Below are 21,047 nucleotides of genomic sequence, written 5' to 3' on the forward strand. Positions count from 1 at the left end.
ACTGGTGAGTCAATCCCTCTTTGAAAACTAGTTTCCTTATCTGTAAAGGAGATGACAACACAAATATCAACAACCTCAGAATTATGCAGGATCTAGCCAGTACATGCTCCCTGAACAGTAATCAACATCGCCCCAGGCCCCAGAATACTCACCCACCCTCTTCTGCTCCCTGCCTGGAAGCATCTCCCTTTTCTCTGCTCACAGCACCTGCACTTGCTCTCTAGCATGAGACATCAGGACGCTGGGGCATGTACATAATCAACATTTTAATCATTTTGAAGGTAGGCTTTGAGCAGCCCTTCAGGGCCCTCGTCAGCTGCTATGTCACCTCGCTCTGGGGTTACTTCCTTGACAGTGGACTGGAAAGCTGGCTGCAGAGGCTTCCTTGTAGGACCCCAATCCAAGAGCAGGAGGTACTCACAATGCCAGTGCCCAGCAGACTTCTTGTGTTAAGGAGTCTGAGATGCTCCATGCCCTTCAGACTATGAGTTGCCTTCACAGGATACCTGCAGGGCCAGGCCAGACCCAGGCAGACAAAAATCCTGGGGAATGCGCTTGGCTCCCTACTTCCAGGTGGGCAGTAGTTTCGGAGCCTGGCAAGGGTAGTGGCTGGGTGATCCAGGGACACGCTCCAAGTACACAAGGTGGCAGCAGGGTCAGGCATGTGCCTGTTACAGAAATGTCTGGATTAGAGGGTAGAAGTATAGAGATTGTTCAAGGTGGCTGGGGGCTACCAGAAAACCAGCCTCAGCTCGATGGTTTCTCCATCCTTGGGTCTGTAGTCAGCAATACCTGCAGAAACAGGTTAAGCAAGGGTGTTAACAGGGCAAAGTGACCCACCCCCATCTCATCTTCTGAATCTCCACCCCGAGGCCAGTGTCTGTCAGATTTGCTCAGCACTTGGTGGTAGGAAATGGGGGGCTGTCTAGAGCCAGCATGGAGCATCTGAACTCAGCTGTGACCAAGAGGGTACCTCAGGCCCACAGCCTCATTTTGCAGCAGGGCAGCCCCCAGAGGATGGGGGTTAGGGACAGCACACTGGATTACCAACATAAAGTAAAAGGAACTAGAGACCCTGACAACACCTGATGGTCACTGTCTTCACAGACCCCGAGGAGCTGTCAGGAAGAGGGACTTGCTCAGTGTGGTCTGGAGGGAGACCCAGAACCATAAATGAAGTCTCTCAGGAGCCAGCCTTTGCTTCCTGGAGACAACCTGGGCTCCAGCATGACACCTGGGTTCAAGCCCCAGCTCTGTCGCTCACTGTTGGTATGAATTTGGGCAAATTAGTTAATCTCTGGGAATGCTGGTGTTCCCACTTCTGAAATGAGGATCATGAGTATAGCAGTACTGGGCCCTCCTGCTTCCCATGGGCGTGGGCCTCTTGCTGGACTGGAGGGCGAAGGGGGCACAGAGGGGTAGAGGACACGCCTGCCGTATCTGCCTCACGGATGAGTCTATCAGGCTCTCCCTCTAACCTACATCCTCCGGTCCAGCCTTTATTAGTAACAGAAGCTGGATCTGGGGTCTTCATCTGCCACCTCTTTGTTTTATTTATCAATTTGTTTAGAAGCCAAGCAGGGAAATAGGATACTTTTTATGAGGCTTCCTCAGAAAACTTCTACTTTCCATAAAGCACTTGGTCCTATGGCTGCTACATAGTAGATGCTCAGAAGTTCTAGGTAGCAGAAGCAAGAACAGATGACCTTAAGAATCTGTCTGGTGAGTGGGCTGTCGCACAAGGATGCTCATGACAGTTTGGGGTGTAAGATATAAAACTGGAGACAACCTAGAGGTCAACCCATCCCCCCTTCGTAGTACCCAGCACCAAGGTGGGCCCTGATTGGTCCAAGCAAGTAATGTGGTGATACCCTAGCAATAGGTACGGGCCCAGGAATGTGCCTGTGTCCCCATTCCACTTTTGAGACACCAAGAGAAGTTTGTTGGGGAGTCAGACAAGTTTCCTCAGTCCTAAAAAAGAACAGTCCTGGGAAGACACAGAAGGACCTCTCTAGAGAAGGAAGCCAACAAAGAGAGGGAGATGGAGTCCCCGGGAAGTGGGCTGGAGCCCAGGTTATACCAGCCCTGCAGTCCTTGCTCCCTCTGGACTCTAGTCACATAGGCCAACAGATGTCAAATAGAGGAAGCTAGTTTGCACTGCACTTCTTGTTACTTGCAGCCCAAAGCACCTTAGTGGATAATATATCCTGTGTGGCCATTACAAACAGGTGGGAAGATCCATACATACTAACATAGAAAGATGTCTATGATATATTAAAAGAATGAAAAATATAAGTTGCAAAAGTGAACCGAGCTGCACCATCTGACATGCTAGCCCATTAACTATACATGGCTGAGCACTTGAAATCTTAGGGGAAAAAAGTAAAATAAAAATAAAAAACAATATGCCATTCATAATTTTACATTGATTTCATCTTGGAATAATAAGATTTTGGATATACTGGCTTAAATAAGATTACATTACTAATATTAGTTTCAACAACTAGAACATTTAGAATTACATGTGGGCCTCCTATTTTATTTCTATTGAATGGCACTGCTGTAGAGTATGGCTCCATTTTTTTTTTTTAAAGAATGTTTTATATTTTTTTTTGTTTTTTTTTTTAATTTTTTATTTATTCATTTTAGAAAGGAGAGAGGGAGAGAGAGGAGAGAGACAGAGAGAGAAGGGGGGAGGAGCAGGAAGCATCAACTCCCATATGTGCCTTGACCAGGCAAGCCCAGGGTTTTGAACCGGCAACCTCAGCATTTCCAGGTCGACGCTTTATCCACTGTGCCACCACAGGTCAGGCTGGTTCCATTTTTTATAAAATGACAAACTTAATGTTTAAAAACTACCTGGAAGAAAATACACCAAAAGTAAAAAGAAGTTATTTCTGTAGCAAATTACAAGTGACTTGAATTTTCTTCTTTTTTTGCCTGATTTCCTAGAGTTGCCACACTAATTTACATAAAAATTCCTAAGAATTCAGTAAAACAAGCTATGCAACCTTGAGCACCAGTGATTATCCCAGGGGGGCCTGGGAAGGTTTGGGGGAAAGCTGGGGTGAGTTGACGAAGCCTCTCCTCTGGGAAAGGGCTGGAGTGGGGCACACACCCAGTGGTGGCTGGCCACCAGACTCACCTTGCTGCAGTGGGGTGTTGGGGGCTCGGATTAGCTGCCAGAACTCGTGTTCCCCCACTTCCTTCCCCATCACAGAGGTCAGATAAGGGCCTGACAAGGAGGCCTGTGTTCCATACCTATCAAAGGGACAAGGAAAGAGGGAGAAAAGGTGAGGGAAAGTGGAGCTCACCCACCGCAGGAACTCGCCCAGTGCTAGCCAAACTCTTCCTGGGCCACCCTGCCAGTCTCACCTCCACCCCTCCTCTCCCGCCCCACTGACAATGCCCATTCAGGTGACTTCATCTTCTCTGTGTTGACCATGACCACAGCCTGCAGGAAGGAGCACCTAGTGCACCATCACCCAGCAGCTGCCCCCTCTGAGGGCTGAGGTTGTAAGGGTGAGAACCAGAAGCTGCCAGCAATACACATAAAATGCCCATGTCCAGTGAGAGACGGTGAAGCCAGTGTGCAGAGAGAAGCTGGAACATGGGCGACAGAGACAGATGGTGGCAGCACTGGGTCCCTGGTTCTGGAATTTTCTGAGGTTCAGTGGCACTCCCCTCTTCTCGTGGCTGGGTTGCTCAGTCTTCTGACTCCGCATACACCATGCTCATTATTTAGTTGGCCTTTGCAACCAAGAATCTCCTTACTCACACCCCCACCCCTGAGCTTCTTTGCTTCCAACTTTACATTTCTCCAATGCATCTGGATGCCACAACCAAAGGATGTTCTTAAAACTCCATGGGTCCAACAACAAAAAAAGCCTGACCAGGCGGTGGCGCAGTGGGTAGAGCTTCGGACTGGGATGCGGAGAACCCAGGTTCGAGACCCCGAGGTTGCTAGCTTCAGCGCGGGCTCATCTGGTTCGAGCAAAGCTCACCAGCTTGGACCCAAGGTCACTGGCTCCAGCAAGGGGTTACTCGGTCTGCTGAAGGCCCCCGGTCAAGGCACATGTGAGAGAGCAATCAATGGACAACTAAGGTGTTGCAGCGAAAAACTGATGATTGATGCTTCTCATCTCTCTCCGTTCCTGTCTGTCCCTATCTATCCCTCTCTCTGACTCTCGCTCTCTGTAAAAACAAAACAAAACAAAAAAAACCTCCATGGGTCATGTCCCTCCTCTCTCCAAAAGGTTTATCAATGGCTCTGGTCTTAAACAGGGAGGGTTTTTATAGTTTTAAGGAACAAAAACCCATTCAGGGTGACTTACTTAAGCAAAGGGAATTTATTGTTCTAGGAGGTGTCACAGAGCAGCCCCTTTCCCTAGGTATTCTCTAACTCTGTCGGGCCATGTGGTCCCTAACATTGTGGGGGATCACATGGTTTCCTTTTTTTTCTTTTTTTTAGTGGGGGGGGCAGAGAGACAGACTCCCACATGTGCCCTGACCAGGATACACCCAGCAAGTCTACTAGGGGACAATGCTCAGCCCATTGGGGCCCTTGCTCTGTTGCTCAGCAACTGAGCCATTTTTTTTAGCACCTGAGGTAGAGGCCCCGGAGCCATCCTCAGGGCCCGAGGCAAACTCACTCAAGCCATTGGAGCCTTGGCTGCAGGAACAGGAGAGAGACAGAGAGACAGAGAGAGAAGGGGAGAAGGAGGAGTGGAGAAGTAGATGGTCACTTCTCTTGTGTGCCCTGACTGGGAATCGAACCCAGGACATCCACATGCCAACACTACCATTTAGCCAACCAGCCAGGGCAATCACTTCTCTCTCTACACTGTTTGCCTCTGTTTTTCTCTCTTCTCTCTCTTTCTGTCTCTGTCTCTCTGTCCTGAAATTTCCTGGGCCCAGACGACCCCAAGGCATCAGCCATGGGGCTTCCCTGACTGCAAGAGGCTGTCCTTTGAAAAATTCAACTGGGGACAGAAGTTGGAGCCCTCTCAAACTGAGGCATATTTTCTAGAAGAGAAGTCTGGGGTCTGGGTGACCTGATGGAAGGCACTCAACCGGGATGTGGGGTCAGATAGGGTAAGGGCTGGGAGGTAGGGGTCTCACGTGAATCCTTCTAGCTCCTGGGCCTTTTTCAAGACATCTTCCAAGGAGGATCCAGCAGGGACAGAGATGGAGTGACTGTATGGTGGCCAAACACTGGGGACCTCCAGCATGACATGGATGATCTCTGGGACTTTCTGTGAGGGGGTCACTGTAGCTGGTTCCAACATGACTGCACCCAAGAGAGAAGAAGTGTTGGCTAATGTGAGGGCAGGGGAAAGTTAGTCCTTTTTCTTCCCCTTGAAGACACTGTGACCTATCAGGACTTCTTCCTTCATATGGTCCCATCTCAGTCAGTACCATCACCACCTGCTCAGCTGAAACCTGGCTGCCACCTCAGGTCACCCTGTCCCTTAGCCTCCTCATCTCCAGCCAACCAAGGCCAGGCCCCTCAGTGGTTTTCTGCGTCAGTTTACCCCCTCCCACCTACCTGCTACATAGCAGCCCAGAGGGCTCTCTCTCAAGTGTGCATCTGCTTATCTCTCTCCCCTGTTCTGAGGATCTTCTCTCCTTTTCATCCCCCTGCCTGCCGCTCCAGCTCATTCTCCCAGACCCAGCTCTGTAGCAAGACCCTTCTCACACACTGCAGTTCTCTACACTTCTGGGCCTTTGCTCTTGTTGCCTCTTCTCTGCTCTGCCCTTCTTTCTCTCTTCTCTACTGGCAAATCCCACTCAGCAACTCAAGTCCCTCTCCCAGAGGAAGCCCTGATTCAAGCTGTTAACTGGGACTCACTATGATGTATAAGAGCTTACCAAGATGTGCCATCATTCCTCATTCATTCATTCAAACATTTCTGTACTAAGTATCACAGAAGGGCTGAAGATTCCTGGTCCACCCATAGCACTTCATTTGGTATCTTCCTCCCTGCACTCTGAGCTTCTAAAAGCTGTGACCACATCTTAGCTACCATGTGTCCCATGAACAACTGTAAACCCTTGTTGACTCAGCAAATCAGGATCAAACAACCACCCCTCACTGGGCCATGCAGATTTCAAAGAGTGCCCTGCAGATAGAAAACAGCCAAGATTCTATGAAAGGCTTCGCTACCTCTTGGTGCCAGGCAGTCGGGGGAGATGAGATCCACATAGTTCTTGTGATTCAGGACAGGTAGCAGCTGGGAAATCATGAGAACATTCTGGAAGGCCCTGTTTTGCAGGCTGGTCAACAGAGCAGACCTTGCGTTGAGGCATGCTGTGCCCAGCTCCACTCCAGGCATAGGGGAGCTCATCAGCAGCTGGTGACAGAGTGGGGGAGAGAAAGGGAAGGTAGGTCAGCCAGCAGAGAGAAACCAAGTCTTCCAGCCCCTGATCAGCCCACCTCCCACCAGCCACCAGGGTGGACCACATTCCCAGAGTCTCTTTCCCACCTGCAGTGCTAGAGGGGTGCTGTAGACATTCCCAAAGTGGCCCTCTGGGGTCTGGGCCCTCAGGATCTTCTCTTGCACAGTCCTGGTGGCCAGGATGAGTCGGTTTTTCAGATCGGGGTTGAGATTGGAGCGCTCCAGACAGGTGAAGGCCAAGCCCGCCATGGCTACTGTATCTGCAGGGAACAGAACCAATTTGGGTCAGTCCAAGAAAGGGGTCAACATGGTCAGATTAGCATTTTGGAAAATTTCCACCAGCTAGGGGGACCAACTCAGCTCAGTTTGCTCAGGACTTCCCAGTTTGAGTATTCTAAGTCCAGTGTCCTAGGAAGCCCCTTAGTCTGGGCAAACTGGGACAGTTGGTTACGCTACCTCTGTCTACTGCTTGGTAGTTAGAGGTGAGGGAGAGACTGGAGGACAGAGGCCCAAAAGGATTTTATCTACACCACTCATTCCCAAACCTGCCTGCACACTGGAATCACCAGGCTTTTTTATTTGTTTTTTTTTTAAATTTTTTATTTATTCATTTTAGAGAGGAGAGAGAGAGAGGAGAGACAGACAGGGGGGAGGAGCTGGAGGCATCAACTCCCATATGTGCCTTGACCAGGCAAGCCCAGGGTTTCGAACTGGCGACCTCAGCATTTCCAGGTCAACGCTTTATCCACTGCACCACCACAGGTCAAGGTCAGGCTGTTTATTTGTTTTTTATATTTTATTTATTCATTTTTTACAGAGAGGAGACGGGGGGGGGGAGCAGAAAGTATCAACTCCCATATGTGCCTTGACCAGGCAAGCCCGGGGTTTCAAACCGGCGACCTCAGCATTCCAGGTCGACGCTTTTACCCACTGCACCATCGCAGGTCAGGCACCAGGCAAGTTTTAAATGGACTGATGTCTGGATTCAACCCAAGGTGATCTGATTTAATATAAGGTCCAGGTTGCTGTATGGGCCCTGGAGGTTTTTAAGCTTCCTCACCCCCAAAGTGATTCTAATGTGTCCATAGTGGTTTTTCTATAAACTTCTGAGGCAGAACAAGCTCCTTGCTGGTAGAAGCCCTGCTGCCTTCTCTCTGGGCATCTAAAACACCCCCTAACCTAACCTATCCTTCCCTACCCTATGCAAGGCACACACATGCACTCACAGAACCAGGCCTTGAATTACAATAAGAAAGGGTACTGAAGGCCCAAGGTCTCACAGTGAGGAATCAGATTCAGGTCTCAGGCTTTCCATACAATGATCACACAACGACAGATCACATACAATATATCATAATACAATGAGAGATCATAGCTATATATCCAGAACTTTCTCCACACCAGGCATTATGCTAAGCTCTTTAATTATAAGTTTCTTGAGATGCTGCTGGGAGGTTATGTTCAGGAGAAACTGAACCAGAAAGGCTGGCTGACTTGTCCAGGCGTTCTGCAATGGATGTGTGCCATGGAGCTGAAGTCGGGGTCCCAGTCCAGCTCCAACACTGGCCATCGCCGCTGCACCACACACAAGCCCTCACCATTTAGCTCCTAATGGACTTGATAAGGAGGAGTCCCAAGGAAAGGTGAGCATAGGGCCAGAGGAGGAGGCCTTCAGTTGGGGCTGAGGGCTTGAGAAGTGCCAGCCTGCCCTTGTGGGGTCTGGCCCACTCACCCACAGAGCGGTGGCCCTGGTGGAGATGGTGGTCATGTTCCATAGCATACAGGAGCTTGCCAACCACGCTGTCATGGACTCGCTTTTGGTGGACGCACAGGGCCAGGATGCTCAGGCCATACTGGTAGTAGCTGGTGCGTGGGTAGCCCTTGTGATTGTGCCCTGAGAGGGAGAAAACCAAGGGGCAAAGTTGTCACTCCAGACCTGAGGGACTGCATCTCTGTCTCCTCCCAGCAACCAGTCCCACCAGCACACAGGACCCTATGGTCTCTACTTTCCGACACCCTCCTTTGGGGCCTGAGATCCTTCATTCCCTCAACCCATACTTGCTGGGGCCCGCTATGTGTCAGGTGCAGTGATTGGAGGTGTGATTACAGTGACAACAGGCCAGGTGAGGTATAGCTGGGGCCTCCGACAATAATACAATCCACACTCGTGAGAGCATGCCTACAACTGAAATGTGACGGAGGTCCGTGGCGCCGCGTAACAGAGGTCTGAGCATCTGTGGAATCAGGGCCGGAGTCTCCAAGGAAGTGGTGCTGAAGAGTGAGGTGGGAGAAAGCTACGAGGAGAGGGAAACCTTCCAAGTACAGTGAACACAATGGAGAACCTGATTTGGGAGCTAAGAGAAGGCCTGTGTGGCTGGAGCCCATGTAGGGCTGGATAAGTGGGCGAGCCAGAGAGGGGGCAGGCAGGGCCTGGAGAGGAGGAAATGGCAGACAGGCCCGGCCTGTGGGCTGTGAACACAGCAGTAAGCAGCCCCTGTGGGGTTTAAGCAGCACTGAAAGATCAGATTTATATTTAAAATGTTCGCTCTGTGTGTGCTTGGTTGAGTCAGGAGGCAGGACAGTTAGCAGAGAGAGCCTGAGGAGTGAGTAATAAGGCTGTGCTGATGTCCCAGAGGTGGACAGTCAGGTCAATCTTGATGGCTGAGCAGCAGAACTTGCTGACGCAGTGCATGTGGAGTGCAGGAAAGGCTTGATCAAAGATGGCTACTGGGGCAGGCCCAAGCCTCTAAGTGGATCAAGAGACAGGCAGAATGGAGAGCAGGGAAGAGGCCAAGGGAAAAAACCCAAAGTACTGATGAACCCTCGCCACCCCAGGCTGACTGTGTCCCCTCACCAATGGCCCTCTTCTCATCCTCCAGGAACCGCTTCAGCTGTGACACCAGCCTGTCCCCCTTCTGGCCTCTGACAAACTCACAGTTGGCCCTGAGAGCGAGCATGTAGAGAGCCAGCTGGCCCATGGAAGACTTGGCCTGGAGGTCACTGTTGTCATCATTGGAGGCAAGCCTAGGACAAAGCCAGGTAATATTTCCAGGAGAAAATGCCACCCAGGTAAGCCTGGCTTGAGGCACCTGCCCACCAACATTACAAAGTGGAAAAAATCCTAGTAGTGGGAAAACTTGCTAGAACCTCCCAAAAGCAGATATAGTCAGCCATGTAAGTTGTGAGGTGTATGCCACACGTTTCAGAAAGATAAAAATTTAACTCAAGGATACACTTTGAGGGTTCTCTCACTCAAATGACCTGTGCTCGCCCACCATTCAGGTCTCCCTTTGCCCATGTACGCTTCCCTTTCTTCCTTCTCCTGCCCCGCATCCACTTCTCAAGAGGGAGTCCAAGGTGCTCCTGATTCTTTATCTCTCATTCAAATGCCCACCTTGGACCTCAGAACAGGCCTCCCCTTAAAACCTCCTCAGCCTGACCAGGTGGTGGCGCAGTGGATAGAGCATCGGACTGGGATGCGGAGGACCCAGGTTCGAGACCCCGAGGTCGCCAGCTTAAGCATGGGCTCATCTGGTTTGAGCAAAAATTCACCAGCTTGGACCCAAGGTCGCTGGCTCAAGCAAGGGATTACTCGGTCTGCTGAAGGCCCACAGTCAAGGCACATATGAGGAAGCAATCAATGAACAACTAAGGTGTCACAATGCGCAACGAAAAACTAATGATTGATGCTTCTCATCTCTCCGTTCCTGTCTGTCTGTCCCTGTCTATCCCTCACTCTGACTCTCTGTCTCTGTAAAAATAAAATTAAATTAAATTAAAATAAAAAAAACCCTCGAAGGGGAGCACAGAGTCAGATGCTGCTTCTGAGCTCAGTACGGAAGAGTGTGGTCATGGGTTAGTGATGTCTGCCTCAGGTACAGGAGGGTGCAGTAGCATCACAAGGACCCTGTACTGGCATCTCCGTTCTAGACAAACGAAATTCATTCTACTGATGGAGATAGGCCCAGAAATGAAACTTGTTTAAGGTCTCCCAATCAAACAGTGAGAAGCCCAAACCAGAACGCAGGTCTCCTGTCTCTTAGGATGTGGAGCAAGACATAGAGAAAAGAGAAGAGGGAGCGTGGCAATACCCCAGGAATCTCTGCTGGTAATCGAGCTTGAGGCTGTGCAGGTAGAGGGCCTCCTTGTCCCTAGCCTCCAGGCCAGAGAGGCGCAGGCCCACGTACAGACTGGGGTTCATGTGCTCCAGAGAGAGCTGGTCCATCCATGGCAAGAGGCGTCGGCCCAGACTCTGCACCAGCTCACTGTCCACCTCTGGTATATCTTAGGGAAGAGAACAAGCCAAGTGAGGTTGCAGGGGCAGGTCACCAGCAAGGAACTGCTTTTACCTTACCAAGGCCTTCTCCAAGGAATAAATGCCCCCCCCCCAGAACACACCCTATTCATATGGGGAAATCTAGCCATAAAAAGGCAGCAGGGTACAGGGGGGAAAGCAGGCATCCTGAAAGAGCAGCCGGAGTGGGCCATGGAGGGCTGGTGTGCAGAGGGCAGAAGCTGGTGCCAGGCAACTACTCTGCCTATCAGGAGTGACAGACCGGAGGCCAAACCACGTGGTATACCCCGGGCACCATGCCTGACATCACTAGTCCTCATGCCAGCCCCATAACATAGGTACTGTCATTATGGCTGTGCACAAAAAAGGAAACAGAAGTTCAAAGTTGTGTCTCACACGAGGCTGATGAGCCAAGGATGGACCTGCCTGCAAAGCCCCTGCTCTTTGACACTCTGTTGATTGTTTGCTCTACCAATTCACAAAACCTTCAACCCATATGTGGAACGTTACACATCCAATTTTAAAACACTAACCCTGCCCACTGGCTACCTGGTGAACTTCCTCTGTGCAGGTCTCAAATCAACCGTTTTCCTGCCACCTCTGTTTAGGCCAAGAGGACCCAAGATGGTGACGTGAATTGTTAGCAAGTCATCACGTTTTCCACTGTTCATCTGTGTGCTTCGGGATTTACCTAAAACTGTGTAACTAAAATATGAAAATACCTGAAATACCCAGGAAACAAACCTCAGGAATATTTCCCAGCTGCAGCTGACCTATTTCCTGCTGACCTCCATCCACCCTTGTCCCTTAGGGAGGGAACCTGAGCTGAGTAGGCGGCTTTCCAGTCACCTTGGACTTTCCCCAGTCTGCTGCCTTCAGGTCTCTTCAGGGCTCCAGCTGTGTCCTCTGTGCCCTGTCCCAGCGCTCTGTACCGGCTGCCCCTCCCAAAGGAACTGCCTGGCAGAGTGCCTCCTGGGCCTCTCCTCACATAGTCCCATTTCTTCCGGTTTGGGTCCTACTAGCTTATGTCTGTTTTCCCCAAAGTCAGATATCTGTTGCTGATAAAGCAGAAAGGTAATAGGAGTGGGATAAGGGAGGCAAGTGGGAATTGCTCATCTTGTCTTACCTCTGAGGGTCTTTCTGTGTGCCTGTCTCCATTTCTGTCTGTCTGTCTGTCTGCCTCTCTTTCTGACTACCTCCATCCCTACATCACTCAGCCTATCTTTCTGGTCATCTGTCCCCTCCACATTTCTCTTACCCTCTTCTCTCTCTAATTTTTCCATCGATTTGAGAGAGAAAGCGGGAGAGATGAGGGAGGGAGAGAGAGAGAAGCATCAACTCGTTTCATTTAGCTGTGTGCTCATTGGTTGCTTCTCCTATGTATCCTGACTGGGGATCGAACCCACAACCTTGGTGTACTGGCATGACACTATCCACTGCGCCACCCATTCAGGGTCACCATCTCGCTTTTCTTCAAACTGGTAAGGGAATGCCTGCCTCCACCCTGGGCTCTGAACTCCAGCAGGTGAGTCAGCCCTGGGGTTAGAAGTGATAAGATGAGACACTGGAGCTGTAAACAACCTCCTTAGAAGGAAGAAGCCAGGCAGATTCACTCAGGGTAATAAAAAATGGCCCTGGGTCAGCAACCTTTCCACTGGAACCTGCTGCACACAGGGCTGCCCAGCTCTGCCAGTTGAGGCCTTGACTGAAGCAGCTAAGGGTCGGCGGGGCCAGGTGACCTGCTCCAGGCTTTCCAGGACTCGGGCTTTGCCAGACCCAGTTCTCAGAACTCCAGGACAAGGTCTTGGGCACCAGGAGCCTTCCGCCTGTGTTCCACAAGTGCAGCCAGACCCCTTAGCTCTTGGCTTTGACATTCCGAAACACCGGAGCCCACCTGGCACAAGCATTAGTGCAGCACTCGTAAATCTCAGAGCTTTAAGCTGATAAAGCAGATGCGTAGGACCCCACCTCACACAGAGGAGGAAGGCTGGGGAGCCTTCCTAGCCCCTCCTGTAGGTGAGGGAATGAGGCTGGGAGCCCACTGACTCGGCAGCAGCAAGCTGCACCCACAAGCCCAGGTCAGGGCTCGCTGGGCTCCATGTGAAGGGGGCTTTTAAAAGTTTCACAACCAGTGAGGCTGAAGGCGTCTATGACCATACCACCCTGAAAGTGCCCGATCTCGCCTGGTCTCGGAAGCTAAGAAGAATTGGGCCTGGCTAGTACTTGGATGGGAGACGGCCTGGGACTATCAGTGAGGTTGAGGACCAGGTCTCAGGTCTTCCCTGAGGAGCCAAGAGCCAAGGAATATGGGGTCTGGTTGAACTTATGGAACACAGGCGGAAGGCTCCTGGTGCCCAAGACCTTGTCCTGGAGTTCTGAGAACTGGGTCTGGCAAAGCCAGAGTCCTGGAAGGCCTGGGGAAGGTCACCGGGCCGCCCAAACCCTTGACTGCTTTATCTATCACCTGGACGTGACTGAATCTGCTTCTCAGTTTCTCCAGGGATCATAAGAACCTGGTGGTGAAAGTGTACTGCAGAGCATAATGCTACAGGCAGAGCACAAGAGGGTAGAAGAGAGGTGGGTGGCTCTGGAGGTCAGAGACTTCCTATCCTGGCTTCTGCTTCCTGCCTGGACCCAGTGCCCAGGCAGCCTCAAGCCCGTGCACTCAGACACACACAGGTCCTGAGAGGGCCCTGCCCTGAGACACAGGGCCTGGGAAGCCAGACCCCCGTGCAAAGAATATAATGCAAATGTCTCACCATGGCCCTCTCTGCCCCTCTGGGGCTCTTCTCCCCACCAGGGTCTCCATACTCACTTCCTTCTGCTTGAGAGGCCTGTCCGCCACTCCTTTCCTTGCCAGTTTCTTTTCTTTATGTTTCAGTTCCACGTTGCCCCCAGATCCTTGGAAATTCTTCCCCAACCTCTCTCCCAGAATCAGTGGCGTTCGAGCTTTCCTTTGGCACTCACCTCAGCCCCCTGACACAGCACTGATTGACCTCCTGACTTCCTTTGTCTGTCCATTCACTCTAGCAAAAGCTTTAGGACAGGGACTGGATCTGTCTTACTCTTTGTTCTTTCCCCAAACCCTAACACCATACCTGTCACAGAGAAGGCTCAATGTGTGTTAAGTGGATAAATGAATAAATGGCTGAATTAATGAAGGCAAGCGTGTCTTGTTGAGATGTGCTAAACTCTGAGGTCCAGCTAAGCCCAAACTGCTGAGGGAGGTCAAAGGGGCAGACAGATAAGTGGTACCTCCCCCCACAGTGGCCCTTTGGTTTCCCCAGCTATATTATGAGGGGCTTGGACAAGATGGTTCTCCTTCATAAGCACCCAGGAGGAGAAGGGCACAGGGTAGGTCCAGTTACTTACTGCAGACATCAGCGAGAGCCCCCAGGGCCCCCAGCAGCAGGAAGAGGAGGGTCCCAAGGTGCCCCATGGCAGCAGCAGGTGGGTGAACAGCAGGCAGGAAGCTGGACAGACTCCTAGGGCTGGCCTTGCAGAAGCTGTCCTGACCACGGCTGGTCACTGCTCCGAAAGAGGCAGCTTCCTGTCACTGATTAATCTCTCCACGCCTGGCAGTGTGCTGCTAAGTCAGCAGAGAGAAAAAGAGCAAAATGTTTTGTAGCTAAGGGGAAAGGAAGGACAAAGAATAGAGGAAGGAAGGGCAGAGTGGCTTCCTGCAGGTAGGGGCCAAGTAGGAATGATGTGAAACGTTCTGAGCTCAGCCACATTCGGCCCTGCTGCCGAAGAGCCCACCATCAGATCTGCCCAAGTCTGTGTGACTGCACCTGTGATCCCCTAACTGTTCCAGAGGTGCAGGGCAGTGCTGGGGTGCCTACCTCTGGCCCCTCACAGAAGGAGTCCCTGGAAGTGCCTCTGGTGTCCTGGGAGCAGCCAGGAAAGCTGCAGAAGTCACATGAGCGAGACTGCTGGAGTCAGCTGTTCGTTACCCACCCACTCAGAGAGGTGGGGCTGGCTGGACCTAGACCAGACAGGCTAGTTTTCTTACCCAACCGGAAAACTGGGAGCCCACTTGAAACAAAACAAAACAAGTTCAGGAATAAGATTTAATCATTTGAGATAGAGGCCATGGGTAGCAGAGTTATTTCTCAGGACTAGAAAAATAACCTTAAAAAAATCTATGCAGGCCCTGGCTGGTTGGCTCAGTGGTAGAGCGTCGGCCTGGCGTGCAGAAGTCCCGGGTTCGATTCCCGGCCAGGGCACACAGGAGAAGCGCCCATCTGCTTCTCCACCCCTCCCCCTCTCCTTCCTCTCTGTCTCTCTCTCTTCCCCTCCCACAGCCAAGGCTCCATTGGAGCAAAGATGGCCCGGGCGCTGGGGATGGCTCCTTGGCCTCTGCCCCAGGCGCTAGAGTGGCTCTGGTTGCGGCAGAGCGACCCCCTGGAGGGGCAGAGCATCGCCCCCTGGTGGGCGTGCTGGGTGGATCCCGGTCGGGCGCATGCGGGAGTCTGTCTGACTGTCTCCCCCCGTTTCTAGCTTCAGAAAGATACAAAAAAAAAAAAAAAATCTCTGCAAGAAGAAAAAACAGGAATTTCTCCTCTGCCCAGCCGCTGAGAAGAATCAAGGTAACAGAGTTTACTCTGGCTGTGCTGTGTGATCTTGGCCAGGTCACTTACCTTCTGTGAATCTGAAATAGTTTCTCCTGTGTGAGATGAAGGAGTTGGACAAAATTATTCTAACTAAGCTCCCTTCCAGCTCAACTTGCAAAGATGTTAAGCCCTTAAAACACCTCTAATTATTTCCAAATAAGCTTTTTATTGCACTCATATTATGGCAAATTGCCCAGATTCATTCTTCCAAGAGAATCTGTTGTTATGCCTGACTTATCACAAGTCAAGCTCTTGATATATAGATAAATACAGTCATATAACAACACATAATGACATTTAATCAACGATGGACTGCATAATGGAGGTCTCATAAGATTATAATGGAGCTGAAAAATTTAACCTGGGTGTGGATGAGAATGACATTGAGGAGCTCCTCAGACGGGTGGAACTGGACAGGAATGCATAACTGAAGAAGAGGCAGGGAAAAGGACACTACAGTAGAAGAAAAAGAAGACCACCCCCCAAGAAAATTAAGAATGAAGGGCGAAATCTGAAAAGCTTTGTTTTTCAGACCTCAACAAGCTCCTGAAAAAGTTTGAAAACATGGACCCCAACATCAAAAGGTTTTCATCAATAGAGAAGAACGCTCACTGTGCATTATCTGCTTATAGGTCAATTTATCATAAAAGAAAGAAACAAACCAAGCACACCAGCACGGACATATTTCTGAAGAGTGCTACCTCCCCAAGAAGAGCCTCAGACAAGTCTTTCAGGAAGTATTCCAGAAGAGGCATGGTTATCATAGGACATGACAGCTCCATGTGTTTATGCCCTGAAGACCTTCCAGTGGGACAAGGTGTGGAGTGGAAGCAGGGATATTGATGATCCTGACCCCATGTAGAACTAGGCTAATGTGTGTGTTTGTGTCTTAGCTTTTAATAAAAAAGTTTTAAAAGTTAAAAAAAAATTTTTTAATAGAAAAAGACATATTCCTGGCTGGATAGCTCAGTTGGTTAGTGCATTGTCCTGAAGTTTAGAGATTGCCAGTTCAATCTCTGAACAGAGAACATACAGGAACAGATCTATGTTCCTATCGCTCTCTCTCTCCCCTCCTCTCTCTCTAAAATCAATAAATAAAAAAAATTTAAAAATAAAAAGACATAAACTAAGGATATAAAGAAAGAAAATATTTTTGTATAGCTGTATCATGTGTTTGGGTTTTAAGCTAGGTATTATAAAAAAGTCAAAACATTAAAAAAAAATTTTAAGTTTCTAAAGTGAAGCAACTATAAGTTGATTCTCATTTCTCTCCTCCCCCTCTTTCTCTCCCTTCTTCTCTCTCTCCCCCCAAAAGTAAAAAATAAAAATAAATAAAAAGGAAATTAAATTGTATTTACAATAGTATCTAAAATAATAAAATGCCTAGGAATAAATTTAATCAAGGAGGTAAAAGGCTTGTACACTGAAAACTGCAAAACATTGCAGAATAAAATGAAAACTTAAATGAATGAAAAGACATCCCATGTTTATGGACTGGAATACTTAATATTGTTAAGACAGCAACACTGCCCAAAGCAATCTACAGATTTAATGCAACCTCTATCAAGTTCCAATGGATGTTTTTGCAAAAGTGAAAGAGCTTATCTTCAATTCACGTTAAATTGCAAGGGGCTTTTTAACAATCAAAACAATAATGAAAATGGAGAACAAAGTTGTAACATTAATACTCCTTTTTTTTTTTTTTTTTTTTTGGTATTTCTCTGAAGCTGGAAATAGGGAGAGACAGAGAGAATCCCGCATGCGCCCGACCGGGATCCACCCGGCACGCCCACCAGGGGGCGACGCTCTGCCCACCAGGGAGCAATGCTCTGCCCCTCCAGGGCGTCGCTCTGTTGCGACCAGAGCCACTCTAGCGCCTGGGGCAGAGGCCAAGGAGCCATCCCCAGCGCCCGGGCCATCTTTGCTCCAATGGAGCCTTGGCTGTGGGAGGGGAAGAGAGAGAGACAGAGAGGAAGGAGAGGGGGAGGGGTGGAGAAGCAGATGAGCGCTTCTCCTGTGTGCCCTGGCCGGGAATCGAACCCAGGACTTCTGTACGCCAGGCCGACGCTCTACCACTGAGCCAACCGGCCAGGGCCTCCTTTTTTTTTTTTTTTTTTCATTTTTCTGAAGCTGGAAATGGGGAGGCAGTCAGACAGACTCCCGCATGCGCCCGACCGGGATCCACCTGGCATGCCCACCAGGGAGCGATGCTCTGCCCCTCTGGGGTGTCACTCTGTTGCATCCAGAGCCATCCTAGTGCCTGAGGCAGAGGCCACAGAGCCATCCTCAGCGCCCAGGGCATCTTTGCTCCAATGGAGCCTCAGCTGCGGGAGGGGGAAGAGAGAGACAGAGAGGAAGGAGAGGGGGAGGGGTGGAGAAGATGTGCACTTCTCCTGTGTGCCCTGGCCAGGAATCGAACCCGGGACTCCTGCACGCCAGGCCGACGCTCTACCACTGAGCCAACTGGCCAGGGCCAAATACTCCTAATTTCAAAACTAATTATGAAGTGATTGCAAGCAAAACAGTGTTGTGTAAGGATACAGATATAGACCAATGGAACAGAATTGAGAGACCAGAAGTAAACCCTCACATATATGGCCAAATAATTACTGACAAATTATGTGTGTGTAGGATTGATGCTGGACATGGCCCTTTCACATCCCCTGGCAGAAGACCCAGGGCCCAAGAGCTTTCTGCTCTTGAATGTACGTCATGTTCTGCCAAGGAACAAAAAGACCTTGACCAAGGCTTCAGTTCCCTAAATTCCAGCACAAACGGCCCCTGCCTTTGGCTTTGTGCCACTATTGTTCAGCAGCTTTAGAAGCCAGGCTGCTTGTGTGGCCAGTGCAGATCTCGCTTGCCCAAATAGCCGCCACTGGGTCTCCCCTGTAATGTGAGAAATCAAGGTTATGCCTGCTCCATTTGGTCCTCCTTGTGGTTTTTTCAGAGCAACTGTGAGACAGGTAGACATACCTGGTCTCAAACTCCTGCGTTACACTTGGTGTCATCTCCATCTCCTTTTTCTCCTGTGCTCTTCTGTAACGTTGTAAAACTGTTAGACTGCTTTGTCACATTCTGCCTTCCATCCTGGGATCTCACTGATCTCCCTAGGTTATTTTTGCTAATTTGCATACAACATCGACTCTTTGTGCTGTGATATTCTATAGGTTTTGACCAATGCATAGAGTTACATATCCTCATACAGTATAATACAAAATGGTTTTACTCAACATCTTAAAAACCCCTGTGCTGGCTGCATGATTCAGGTCTGAAGAATCCCCTGTGTATGCCGCCGGCTTAATCAATAAAACTCCTCAAAATTAAAAAAAAAACCAACCCTGTGCTTCATCTGTTTAACCCTCCATCCACAATAGTATTGAACTCTGTCAACCATTGATCTTTTAACTGTCTATAGTATTCCTTTTCGAGAATGTTGTAAAATTGAAATTTTATATGTAGCTTTTGCAGACTGTCTCCTTTCAAGTAGCAATATGCATTTAAGATTTATCCATGTCTTTTCATTCATGGCTTGATAACTCATTTCTTTTTATTTTTCAGCAATACTCCATTTTACGGATATATCACAGTGTTTACCCATTCACCTACTGAAGGACATCTGGGTTGCTTCTAAGTTTTACCAATTATGCATAAAGCTGCTATAAACATTCATGTGCAGGTTTTGTATGGACATTCATACGAAGCTATAAAACATCCCCCAATTTTTGTGAGCAGTATAGGATTCACATCAGTTGAACACTAGAAGTGCCATTGTTGGAGTGAATGGTAACACATTTAGTTCTGCAAGAAATGACCAAAGTGTCTGCCAAAGTGGCTTTATCATTATTATCAACTGTTAAAAGAAATTTAAAAATATTTAAGTTGACAACATCCTATGTAGTTGGTGTTCCCATTTTACAAATAAGAGAGGTAAAGTGGCTTGTCTACAGCTTGAAGATAAAGCCATTTAAGTTGACAACATTCTATGTAGTTGGTGTTCCCATTTTACAAATGAGAATAGAGGTAAAGTGGCTTGTCCATAGCTTGGAGGTAAAGCCAGGTGTGTCTGCCTGAAGAACCTGGGCTCTTCACCACAATGGTGATGGAGATTTGGTATGCCACAAAGCATCGAGCGGATGACTCTGATGGTTAAAAACTTCTTCCCTTTATGGAACTAAACTGCCTCGCATGGTCCCAGAGTCATACAACAGTTTCCAAAGACAGAGCGGCAGGAGCTAAGTGTTGCATGCCCAGGCCTATCCACAACTCATTGAGCAGTACAGTGTGGTTTCAGCAGCAGGCTCTGGAGCAGGGCTTCCTAATGAAAGTTCATTTTCCACTACTTAGTATCTGAGTGACCTTGGGGTGAGTTTCTTTACTTCCCTGAGCCTCAGTTTCCTTATCTGTAAAATCTAGTAGCTACATCCTCTAGCCTGAACTCCAGACCTGAACATACAAATGCTTTTCCTATACACCTCTACCTGTGTCTTCCGCTGACCCCTCAAAATCAATGTGAGCAAAACAGGGTTCCTCCGGTTCAGGACCAGCTAGAGAGGATTTGCAAGAGACGGTGAGAACTGAAAATGCAGGGCACCTTTTTAAAAATTGTTAAGCATTTCAAGACAGTAATAGAGTCAAGCACAGGGCTGTGGGTGACTGCCCAGACCTCATGCCTATGACACTGGTCTTGCTTCCATAATTCTTTCATGAAATTGCCACTACTGCCCTCTCAGCTCCATCCCTCTTCTCTTGTCCAGTCACACCCACCACACTCATCATAATGGATTTCTGTCATTCTCTGAATGCCTGGAAAGTTTGCCTCTAGCTTGTGTGGTCTCCCCCTCCTTCCTCTTTACCAGCCTGACTCCTCTTGTCCCCACTCCTTTTTGAAACACTCTCAGTCTTCCTGTGAACACCATATGCCACTGGTTTTCCTCACACCATTCTGGCAACTTCCTTCAAAGCCTTTGCCACTTCATCTTCCCCGACCTAGTTTTCATTTCATTTCATTTCATTTTTCACTGTTTGTGGCATTGCTGGGTTTTTATTTTATTTAAAAATAGATAATAAAATTCACATTATTCAAAATAAGCATTGGCAAATGTCTGTATCTACCTCTTAAGGATAAGTTCTATGACCATGACTTTGGGCTGGGTCACATTCACACGGGCCTCACAGTTAAAATTTTAAGGTAAACTTCAAATGAAGTTTGGAGGCCTGAGGAAGAAACCATCAAAGAACTTTACATTTTTATTTACTTTCCAAACCACACCACATCGGTGTGAATATTTCTATAAGTCTTTTAATTATGCCTTGAGGAACACAATACAAAATCCATGAGTACATATTAAAAGTTCAAACGTGTTAAATGTACATTTAAAATACACTGCTAGTTCTATAACTCCGCTTGGCCTTTCATCATTTTTCAACACACTGCTAAGGCTCAGAAATATAAGTGGCCTCTCAGGTTTCTCTACCGCTGTAGCATAAAAGTCTGCTTTTGCTTTATTTTATTCCCATAATGGCGAAAGAACTAAAGGAAAAGCTGATGACTCGCAGCGAACCAAGCGCAACAGAATTTAGTATCCCTGGTGGCCACTTTTTAGCGACGGGTGCTAAGTTCCGACACCTCCTAGCAATCGTTATTATGACAACACAACTCGTGCTCGCTCACCTCGGAGGGAATCGCAAAAGGCACTGCGCTCTCTTTAAGCTTTCCGCCCCCTTCCATCCCAACATGCAACG

At 48.9% G+C, this 21,047-nt stretch overlaps 1 protein-coding gene across 4 annotated transcripts; it reads right to left on the reverse strand.

The window, feature by feature from the left end:
* Positions 1 to 251: 251 nt before the first annotated feature.
* TCN2 (transcobalamin 2) lies at positions 252 to 21,041 on the reverse strand. Of its 4 annotated transcripts, none has more exons than XM_066260148.1 (10): positions 20,977 to 21,041; positions 14,065 to 14,278; positions 10,490 to 10,682; positions 9,253 to 9,422; positions 8,131 to 8,292; positions 6,486 to 6,658; positions 6,167 to 6,353; positions 5,122 to 5,290; positions 3,146 to 3,261; positions 252 to 792 (listed from the first exon to the last, which is right to left on the reverse strand). In XM_066260148.1, the coding sequence occupies exons 2-10, from the start codon at positions 14,129 to 14,131 to the stop codon at positions 731 to 733; spliced, it is 1,299 nt and encodes a 432-aa protein (XP_066116245.1). In that variant the 5' UTR covers positions 14,132 to 14,278; positions 20,977 to 21,041; the 3' UTR covers positions 252 to 730. The 4 variants fall into 4 exon arrangements, with proteins under 4 accessions (XP_066116245.1, XP_066116248.1, XP_066116246.1 ...); XM_066260151.1 differs by having other exon boundaries at positions 14,065 to 14,281; positions 20,977 to 20,993; XM_066260149.1 differs by lacking the exon at positions 20,977 to 21,041 and adding an exon at positions 14,535 to 14,674.
* Positions 21,042 to 21,047: the final 6 nt, after the last annotated feature.

This window comes from Saccopteryx bilineata, chromosome 2 (genome assembly GCF_036850765.1).
Source record: "Saccopteryx bilineata isolate mSacBil1 chromosome 2, mSacBil1_pri_phased_curated, whole genome shotgun sequence".
Taxonomy (NCBI): domain Eukaryota; kingdom Metazoa; phylum Chordata; class Mammalia; order Chiroptera; family Emballonuridae; genus Saccopteryx; species Saccopteryx bilineata.

Bases quoted from the DNA above. Each gene is read 5' to 3' on its own strand.
- TCN2 (XM_066260148.1), bottom strand. From the start codon at position 14,131: ATGGGGCACCTTGGGACCCTCCTCTTCCTGCTGCTGGGGGCCCTGGGG. The intron at 9,423-10,489 runs GTATTGCCACGC...GCTTTGTCCTAG, and splicing joins TACCAGCAGAGATTCCTGGG to GCTTGCCTCCAATGATGACA. The intron at 3,262-5,121 runs GTGAGACCCCTA...TCCCTTTGATAG, and splicing joins CAGGAGCTAGAAGGATTCAC to GTATGGAACACAGGCCTCCT.